This window comes from Papaver somniferum, chromosome 5 (assembly GCF_003573695.1).
Source record: "Papaver somniferum cultivar HN1 chromosome 5, ASM357369v1, whole genome shotgun sequence".
NCBI classification, from domain to species: domain Eukaryota; kingdom Viridiplantae; phylum Streptophyta; class Magnoliopsida; order Ranunculales; family Papaveraceae; genus Papaver; species Papaver somniferum.
The window spans coordinates 33,784,205-33,794,597 of record NC_039362.1 but is presented as its reverse complement, the minus strand read 5'-3'; the positions used below and the strand labels follow the sequence as shown (position 1 = coordinate 33,794,597).

Below are 10,393 nucleotides of genomic sequence, written 5' to 3'. Positions count from 1 at the left end.
ATCCATCAGAATCAAAGTCAGATGCATGCCCGCCTAATTGCTATCCACCTATGGAAAAGAAACAAACAAACAAAGACTCATCCTAATCCAACATCAACAGAAAAGCCATTCGAAAACCTTAAAAGCTACTTAAATCAACACTCTTGCAGCACATACTAAATCGAATATACATGTGTAAACACTAAGTGCCTAATCAAATCAACGGAAACTTATCAACCACTTACAAGCTACTTAAATCAACACATTCATAATAAATCTACTAAGCCAAATATTCAGTTAAATGGGATCATCAGTGAACTTGACTCGAGTATAGGCACTAGGAAAGATAAAGATTTAAAAAATACTACACATTATAGTGTTTAAGAAAAGAAGAAGAAAATAATAGTTGCTACTTACAATACATTGCCGCACATTAGTTTGATAGTCAGAGAGAATTTTGATTTCAGCGCGGTTGATACAATATATCTTGTAATCTGAGAAATTTGAAATTTGAATACGAGAACGACGAGTGTAAAGATCACTACAACACAAATCAGGAAGGTGTTATAGGTCGTGAATTTGTTGATTGATGAGGACGACGAGGAAGAAACCCTAATTCGTCTTATTCCTTCGAAAAAAATGAGTCTTGAGTTTCTGGGAACGATACTGGTTCTTTTAAGAAGAAAGAAGAGGAGTGGGGGAAGAAACACGTGACGGAATCTGAATGTTTCAATGAACACGTGGCTGAAGTGTACTCTTTATCTACGCCGATTATTCCACTTGACGGGGAAATGAAAATCCCCGCTACACGTCGTGCTGTACGCGTGTCCCCTGTCCGTAGCCATGCAACCTTGGTGGCGATCATTCCTTAAGGCGCAAACACTCGCCCCATTCAACCTCTTGCTAGGAGGAGTTCAGTACAAAAAGAATACTCCCAAGATTATATGGAATTGTTAAAATTTAAAAAAAATAATAAAAAATCACTACCAAAGGAAGGATGTGATGGAAAATTCAGTTTGTCATTATTTTAGCTGGACATTATTTGCAACCTCTACTGTTTGAAGAGTAGCTCTCTCTCTGCAACATTTAAACTTGCAAATCAACAAGAAGAGGACGGTCATTCTAAATGTGAGAGGAACCTACAGAAACATTTTCATCTTTCAGGTATATGTAATCCAAATCAACTGTGAAGGTTCGTATTTCCATTGGTCCCAACTCCACCACTAGTTTCGTAGGATCGACAGGTTCTCCCCTTAACACAACTTCCGGTTCTTTTCCTGAAGCGCCTTCTACTTTCCAAACCAATCTCTTCTTCTCCATTTCTTCTCTTTGTTGGTTTGCAGATAAGCTCAGCTCTGTTACCTTCTTTATCTGTGAAGTACAACCAATAATTTATAAAGTATAACATTATACAGGCATGCCTGCTCAGATCAGTATAGTTTATGGAGCCATTGCCCCCAATATCGCTAGCCTATTCTGCCTCCTAGGATCCCTACCCCAATAAAGTCTCGTGCAGAGAACTTACCTTCTTGTTAGGGAACAATTTTTTCAGTTTGACAAGAGCCATTACAGAAAGATCAGCGTCCTCTCCCACCTTGCATGTTTCAGTTATTAAGAGAAATTTAGAAGAACGTATATTACTTTTTGGGTTGACTCCAGTATTATAAAAAATGAGATCGCGGTTTGCCAAAACTGTTTAAGGGTAAACTACTAGGTAGAGATGAATAATTACCTCATATAGGTGTGCCAACCGAAGTAGAACTTTTCCATCCTCGAGCTCCTGCAGATTCAGAAAAAGACCATTAACATATTTTTGTGAAGTTCAAACTTTACTAGTGAGATGGCTTGGGGAGCAAAGGTTGAGAAACGTCGGAAACCAGATTTTCTAGTCAATGCTGAACTGTCTAGAGTTCCACCATGGCGCAATTAGTGTTTAGAGTTCCATTTTTATTTATTCCAAGGTTGAGTTCCTATGGAGTAGGTATTCTACTCTCTTTCATCGTTTCGAACTAAGCAAAGGAACACAAGTTACATTCCTATGAATCCTATCACAAGGACAATACTCATTACCTGTAGAGTTATTAATGCCACGTTATCAGGTAAACTGTGGGAAGGATCAATCCCGGAAAAAGTAGGAACATGGGAGCTAGTCCAGTTATCTCCTTCCTGCCAAATCAGAAGTTAAGAAGCAAGCACATGAAGATCAATGGGCAACACCACTAAAACGAGTACTATCAGATATTTTTCCAGTCACCTGTTCAGTGAAGGCTAAAAGGAACAGGAGAATATAACTCTTGTCCAAATGATCGGCGCCACCTGGCACCCTCTCCTAAAGGATCAATTCGGAGATAGAAGGTTCCTTGGATCTGCAGCAATGGGGCCAATTCAGTAAGAGTTTGGTTCCGTTCAATAAACCACATAATCATGCGACTAAAAAGGTGGGAAGATGCACTTACTGTTAGTCCTTTGCACTCACTAAGAGCAACTGCAGTGGACGACTAAACCCAAATTTGGTGTCGAGTGGGCTGGCGTAGTGGGACGGACCATCGATTGAAATTTGATCAAAGAGTAAAATTCGGACCAAATTTGGTCGGCGATTAAGACCAAATCCAAATATAGTCTTTATATAATGTCTGCCTACCCGACGGGCGTTGGTATAATGTCCACCTGTAGCCGCGCGTTCGTAAAGTTAACGCCTGATGCAGGGCGTTGGTATAATGTCCGCCTGGATGGGGCGTTGGTATAATGTCCGCCTGGATGGGGCGTACGTAAAGTTAACGCCGGACACCCAGGCGTTGATATAGTCATGATCCCACCTTCACAAAGTTTTGAAAACTTTGCTTGGGGCGTTGTCTTTATCAACGCCCCATTTTTTTTTTTTTTCTGAACCCGGGCGAACGTATAATCTCCGTCCCACACACCAGGCGTTGCTATAGTTCACGCCCCATACAGACGTTATTTTTATCAACGCCCCATACCAGGCGTTATCTTTATCAACGCCCCATGCCAGATGTAATCTTTATTTACGCTGGACGATGAAGCGGACTTTATATCAACGCGCGACCAAATTTACTCGTCACCCGCTATGCCACAGGACGGACTAAACCCAAATTTGATCTTTTTTTTTAGTCTTTAGTTATGCCCGCACCACTGTGAACGCTCTAAGGACGCATACTGTTTAATTTAGCGACTCTCCAACTCCTTTACCATCATCGTGGAGCAGCCTCCTGTATTAGCAAAAGGACAGAAAGAAAAGGAAAAGAAGGTCTGAGACTAACACTTAAAGTTAATAACTAGTGGGACCGAACGTAACCACGGAAATGAGACAGCTATTTCTGCAATGACACATAAGAAGAAACCTGTTTTGAGGCATACTCAATTTTTTTGAGGTATACTCATTCATTACACCATCTAGAGTGGGTTTATAAGAAATGTCTAAAGGTAGTTCAATTACCTATATATCCTTCAACAATTTAAATTACTAGAACGCTCTTATCCTCAAAAACCTAAAATCAAAAATCAAAATAAACTTTAAACTTAAACATCTTGGACTTCAATTCAATCAAGAAATTGATCAAGTAAAACAAACACGAATCAAAGTGAGCGATATTGAAGTGCGAAAGCCAAACCTCAATTGCTCTTAGATGTATTTTAGAATGTATGTGTAACAAACCCATCTTGTTTTTGATTGATTTTATTTTGTTTGATCGATAGAATATGATTTCAAAGATGAAATTAGGGTTTTCAGAAGATCAGTTCGGCTGATCTTGGAGTATCAATTTTGAGCCGAACCTAGTGTATGATTTAGAGAAACACTATGTTCGGCTCACGCGACTTTGCTAAATTTTGTTCGAATCAGCCGAACCTAAATTTGTCAGTTTCAGAGTGAAGTTCGGCTGACAACTTTTCAGCCGAACCTCAATTTTTTAAAAATATACCTAGGTTCGGCTGATAACTTGTCAGCTGAACGTAGGTATATTTTCAAAAAACGGAGGTTCGGCTGAAAAGTTATCAGCCGAACTGTTCATCTGGTCAGTAGATCTGGGTTTTAAAAATTCATTTTTTTGAAAGATTCAACTTATAAAAAGAAATTAAACCTCGTATAGAAGTCTACCTCTGATTTGAATCACTCATTTTGGTCACTTCTAATCACTAAAATCTCAAAATTCAAAACTCAAGTTTTTTTTCACTTCTTCTTCTTCCTCTCAAAAATCCCAACTCTCTCACATAAATTTGATTTATCTACTAATTCACCACTAATAATTTTATTTTTAATCAATCCTTAAAATTCCTAACTAATCAAATCTAATCATAATCATTAACACTAATTATGTAAGGATAGTTATGCTATTATCAAAAAGAGTTGATAAGGGGTGATGTTGTTTTTTATTTAGTGACCCTATTTTGGCATTATATAGTATGCCTCAAAAAAATTCAGTATGCCTCAAAACAGGTTTCCATAAGAAAGAGAAGATGAAAACCTGTGGAGCATGAGCTCTATCTGTCCATCCACTAAGCTGGATCCACCTACAGCTCGGTCCACTAAAACTGAGAGCTCTGTGCTTTTATCTTCAATGTATAACCCGAGGTTAATCTGAAAGGGAAAAAAAACTTGGTACATAAAGTCCATAATCTTTTTAAAGACAAATGCTTCACTTATTCCTTTCACAAGAAACATACAGGATAATAATTTCCGGCGGCAGGCTGATGCACTTCCAGGTACCAATCTGTTCTATAATCTCGAATCTGGAAATCAAACATGAAGTCCAACTTTAAGTATTTACTCAAAATCTATGGGGGAAAAGGCAGTAACACTCGTACCAAAACCTTCCCATATACTTAATATGTTAGTCAAAGACGTGAACTGACTAGCAACATGAAAACTCTGAGAATAACTGCAGATGTATGCAATATATGTGACATACCCTTTTTATGAAATCCCGTCCACTGGAATCTGTGTAGAATGTCTTATTTGTATCCATGTTAGTTGTAATTTGTGTTGCAATTTCTTTCCCAGTTCCATCATCAACAGGGATAGGTCCAACCTGAAGTTCGAGACCGTCATTGAGAGAGAGAGAAAGAGAGAGAGATGTTAACGTCAACTTTGTACTATGGTTGCACATAACCATGGTGAGTTGCAAACAGAAGTAGATGGCACACTTACGATGAACTCAACCTCAGCATGCTCCTTTCCTTTATAGACCCTAGTGATCTGCAAAGGCTTTAGTATTAATGAAACAGAACGGAGAGGGTGTGAAGATGACACATGAATAGTAAAACTTTGACAGGTAGAGAACCTGATAGATCCATGGGTTGATCCTTTGATGTACTTCATCCACAACTGGTCCTTGGAAAACAGTCAACGGAGCCTGCACCAACAGAACATTTAAAATTGACTTCCACAATCTATATCTTATATGAACAATTACTTTAGAGGGCATAATGTACCTTCGCTTCAGTTTTGATGGGAAAAGTGCCATTTGGCCGGAAGACATATGCTCCCGAGGCCTTAGTTAGCCAAAAGAAGAAGAAGAAGTCACAGATGGTAAATTTTGTATCATTACAAATAAATTAAAAAACATAAACGTTCCAAGAAAGAAAAAGAAAAAAAAAAAACATAATAGACTGAGACGGTTTACAAGAAAAGGTTTTGCTTGAAAATAACCGACTACCTGAGGATCCTCTTTGGTTCCAAGATGTCCAGCATAAAAACTGTATGAGTTTTCTAAAGGTGATTTAACCTTTGAAAGTAAACAAAAAAACTTCAGTTTTGCAGAATTTGCTAACAATATAGCACAAAAAATAAAATCACGATATTATGCAGATAAAGAGTTACAGAGATGATAATCACAGGAGTCTATTTTGCAGGCAACAACGCATTAACCACATATCTTACCAAGGTTCTGCTATTAATATAATGTGTAAGTTTGCCTTCATTTTCATCATAAATGAGTTTCAGATTCCCTTGCCCAACTTTCATATCACCTCCTTTTGATGTAAGTGTTGTTGACATTGCAGAACTAATGCCTGCAGTTGTAACAAACAAAAATAATAACGCAGCCATCAGTGTCAATATCCAGGAAAATGTAAGATTAAAAATGAAGATAAAAGGACTAACCTGCTCCTTTTGCACCTGAGACAATGTAAGTGCTGAAACCGAGAGGAGGTACCGAGGCTGAAAATACTAGCCAATATTTAGGTGCCTCACTTGGAGTTACACCCAAGTATGCTTTAACATAGTAATTTCTAATGGCTGCAGAAGCATTAACTAGAGGTATGAGCTGCGACTCAACTTCTTTTCCATTTGAATCTCGTACAGTAACTGATTCGCTGATGATCTGAGGCAAATATGTAAACTTAAGTAGAAATGGAATAAGGGCACTTCAAATGTATCTGCATCTGAATCTAGCTGTGGTTTTAAATAACAGAAAACTATAATGCCATTTGGAAATGTTGTTATCCCATCAGCAAAGAAAACTGAGTCCATTGTTACATTCTCTAGAAGAGACACAGCTGGAAAAGCTTGAGATTTTTTAATATCTTACAAGAATGACAAGCAGAGGGGAAACAGGTTACAAAACTATGCACACTGCTACGAAAGTGAATCAGATCAAAAATGCTTACTGGAATCCGAACTACGTCCTCCCGTTTCCACCCAAGTGGGTTGTAAACAACGATAACCTGGAAAAGGAACCCAAAAAATAGGAATGAGAGAACTTAGTTATTATTAATATATCAGGAAAGAAAGAAAAAAAGAGGAACCCCTACCAAGCTTTTCTCTTTTGTGAAATCGACTTCTGATGGAGGACAATAGCTTATGTTCAAAAGAGGACACTGCAGAAGAGAGGTTTCTAGTTGTTATTCAGCAATAATAATTCCACTTCACGTGAACTAGAAAACAGTTGTTTGGCCTTGGCTCGACTTCTTGCATAAACATAAACAATATAGTAGTATTCAAAAAACAGAAATCCAGTGACTTCGTTATGCCTCATTTAAGGGGAAAAAACCAGTTGTGATTTCTCTTCATTTGCAATTCGGGAACGGGGAACGACACTAAATGGGAGGAAAACAAGAAAACATTTCAAGGAAATAAAACGCTGGGGATGTTAAGTTTCAATATTCTGCATATATTAGAAGTTCTTCTATTTCTCTTATATGTGAGAATGAAATTAGATGGAGGACACAGCTAAATATTTTATGGACAGATCGATAAACATCACACAAGAACATGTTACCTGGTCAAATTTAGTCAATGTTTTCCCACATCTAGTTTCTGATTTCGATTCTGCAAAGTAGGCAAGTGAAGATGCAACCAACTCCTCAGCCTGATAATAAAATACTCAGGAATAAGAATTTCAAGTTCAAGTAAGGCATGGAACAAACTAGAACAATGTTTTGCTAGTACACCTAAATTATGCACCTCAACATAACCCAATGACAATCGTTTAGCATAATCATTAGCCACATGTTGCTGTTCTGTTCCAGTAACTGCATCATGATGTTGAGCGATCACCAAAGCATCAGCCAAACTGTCTGTCGTCGGGCCAGATTCGCTCCGTCCTTTGAAGACTTCCAATTGCCTTGCTGCCTGGTTGCGCATAGGCTCATAAGCAAAAATAAATAAATCCTAACTATAGAAGAAGCAATTCTCACTCGAAATGAATCAGGGAACAAATAACTTACTAGGTAGTAACCGCTCATTACGCGGACATAGCGTTTCAAAGCTGGCCTACTCGTGAAGTATCCTGTCCAATATCCATTTGCACGATCCGCATATCTGAAAACAGCACGCTTCTATTTTTACAAAGATTAAAATGAATAACAAAGGAAAGGTTAATTTAAGTGTTAAGACTTACGGAAAGTAGTCATCAGTCTTGAGTGGCCATGATTCATTTGTTGCAAATTTAGCATCGCTGTAAATAGATGGTGTTGAATAGAAGGCATTGACGCGCCCATCCTATAAGCATCAGGATAAAGCTATTACCAAGAGTAGCAATCAGCACTTTCTAAATGGATATGGGTGACCACTTACCAAATTCACATAGTGGATGAGCTTGTCCATACTCCTGTACCATGAGTGTGCATATTGGTATTTAAAATCTGTCCCCATGGTCCACATAATATGATTTGTTCGAGTTATGTTGGCCTGAGAAAGATTAGAGGTTCAGTAAGACTGCACTTGCGCTACTTCTCATACGATGTGAAAACTAAAACTTATGCGACATCAAAAGTACCAATAATAGCATTCTGAAGATCATATGGAACTCAAGAACACGGTCATACTGAAAGAGAGCGATTAATAACAGGTCCCTACTTACCTGTGCTACTGCAGCAGCTACAAAGTCATTAACTCGCTCTTGAACATTGTAATCGAACAATTTCATATTATCCTGCAATACAGACAGGATGGTAGTAACTTCTTAACATAAAATACAAGAGCCTCTTAAAAGTCCTTTCTCATGCCTTAATTACCTGAACAACAGGTGACTCGGCATTAACTTCAAAATAAAAACCACTGGGAGGTTCATAATTTTCGGGGAATGCACCAGCAAAGATCTGCAACATTGAAAACAAAAAGTATCTGCTATAATATGTGACACAAAACTAACTAGAATAAGAGAACGAAGAGCAAACCCGTAACAACTAGCTGTAATAGTAACTACAAGTAATCAAATGTATTGTTCATATCATTTTTAATGCATTTAGCTCATGTCACCTGCGCAGATGAACCAAGGGACTTCGAACCCCGCCATACAACCTCAAGGGTCTTCTCCTTTTTCCGTTTTTCTCTGTCTTGGTAATCAATCCGACCAAAGAAAAGAGAATCAAATCCCACCTACAGCAGAAATATTTTGGCAATCCACATCAGCATAGACACAAAATTCACAAATTAACTACTTCAAATAAAAAAGCAGTGAGTGTGCTTTATACAGAAACAATAAAGGTAGTGAATCTAAAAGACCCTATCTGGTCTTGAACATAAGAAAGCGCAAAAGAACCTGTGCTCCCAACATGTAAGCTTGCACGGCAGAATGTCCAAATGGATCAATTTGCCACCCAATCCTTGGAGTCACACCAAATTCCTTTTTAATAAACCGATGGCCAAGAGTCGTCTGATCAATCATATCAATGTAATGTGGCGACGCCTCGTCATGCATACACATTCCCCCATTTCTGTACAACCAAAATCATACATGAGCCACCAATATTATTTTTCTGGATTATAGCCACCAGACACATTTGCTGTATCTTATCAAAATACGTTCAAAATTACTTCAACAAAACGAAACGAAATCATACATGAGCTCTAATTGACCCGAACTAACAAGCTTTTTCACTGTACTTCTGACCTCCTCACTCTGATCATCCCACCAACGCTCCAAAAATGCCTACGCATGATTCATCAAACAAAATCACACTAATATCAAGTTTGTACAAGAGATAATTATAGTGTCATAATAAGCAGGCCCTTTGAACACCCAAATCAGTTCCATTAACAAAACAAAAACGAAGACTATTGATCTTACCATTTCTACATAAATAAACTTCCGATTTTTATCAGCTAACAAAGCCGGAATCAACGAGTCCAGTACATTTTGAACACAAGCTCCCTATACCAAAGTTGACAACAACAATATAAGTCAACATTTCCTCAAAAAAAAAAATCCAATTATAAATTGAAATGTCGAGGGAAAAGATTAGACCTGAATAGAATTGTTGGAACCAACATAGTATTGATCAACAGTTTTCAACCAACCAACATCATCGTGAGTATGAGGAACCATATGAACATTGATTTTCCCAGGAACAATACCTTGACTAGTATTATAAACTATATATTTTGATTCTATAAATGAATCAAATGTTGTAGTTAAAAGTACAAGAAGAATGAAAAACACTATGATGTCCATGGATGAATGAACTCAGAAAGAAATTGAAGTCACAGAGTTTGGCTTGATCGGGAAGGGGTTATATTTGTGAACTAGGGTTTACAAAGTGGTCCAGTTAATTGAGTTTGGCTGCTTTTTCAGAGGAAACAAAGAGTTTTTGAGGTTAGTTGAAGTGTCAGCTCCACTGTGGTGTAGTGAAGTGTCAGTCCTAAGCAAATAAATATGATTAGTAATTAGTGATCTTATCCGTAATTTAATTCGATGTCTCAGTGGAAATCTGGCTCATGGAAAAAATTTTGAACACGCACTGCGGATCCGATCACCAAGATGTGACGTCATTGACTTTTAAACTTAACTATGGTTAATTTCCGTTTTGAACAAATCTTATGAACTTTTCAGAATAGCTGGCGTCTTAATTTTCCGATCTTTATTTATTTTCCTTCATCGTTTATTTGCTCATGTGAAAACTTTAAGCGGATTCATCAGCCAGTCAACAAATGACGATGTATCCTTTATGCTGTCAA

The 10,393-nt window shown here is 37.8% G+C and overlaps 1 protein-coding gene across 2 annotated transcripts; it reads right to left on the bottom strand.

The window, feature by feature from the left end:
* Window positions 1–979: 979 nt before the first annotated feature.
* Window positions 980–10,086, bottom strand: LOC113281349 (probable alpha-mannosidase At5g13980). Of its 2 annotated transcripts, XM_026530060.1 has the most exons (26): window positions 9,684–10,086; window positions 9,507–9,590; window positions 9,280–9,368; window positions 8,979–9,153; window positions 8,696–8,815; window positions 8,452–8,535; window positions 8,298–8,369; window positions 8,012–8,125; window positions 7,836–7,936; window positions 7,663–7,756; window positions 7,400–7,567; window positions 7,215–7,304; window positions 6,748–6,813; window positions 6,604–6,660; window positions 6,098–6,317; window positions 5,876–6,006; window positions 5,652–5,720; window positions 5,428–5,487; window positions 5,277–5,348; window positions 5,144–5,191; window positions 4,905–5,024; window positions 4,660–4,725; window positions 4,461–4,573; window positions 1,712–1,759; window positions 1,505–1,573; window positions 980–1,350 (listed from the first exon to the last, which is right to left on the bottom strand). In XM_026530060.1, the coding sequence occupies exons 1-25, from the start codon at window positions 9,888–9,890 to the stop codon at window positions 1,546–1,548; spliced, it is 2,496 nt and encodes an 831-aa protein (XP_026385845.1). In that variant the 5' UTR covers window positions 9,891–10,086; the 3' UTR covers window positions 980–1,350; window positions 1,505–1,545. The 2 variants fall into 2 exon arrangements, with proteins under 2 accessions (XP_026385845.1, XP_026385846.1); XM_026530061.1 differs by lacking the exons at window positions 980–1,350; window positions 1,505–1,573; window positions 1,712–1,759 and adding an exon at window positions 3,108–3,206 and having other exon boundaries at window positions 9,684–10,085.
* Between the last annotated feature and the right edge of the window lie 307 nt (window positions 10,087–10,393).

Coding starts and splice junctions, on each gene's coding strand:
- LOC113281349 (XM_026530060.1), bottom strand. CDS start 9,890: ATGGACATCATAGTGTTTTTCATTCTTCTTGTACTTTTAACTACAACA. Junction 7,937..8,011: donor TCATCCACTATGTGAATTTG/GTAAGTGGTCAC, acceptor TGATGCTTATAG/GATGGGCGCGTCAATGCCTT. Junction 4,726..4,904: donor GACGGGATTTCATAAAAAGG/GTATGTCACATA, acceptor TTTGATTTCCAG/ATTCGAGATTATAGAACAGA.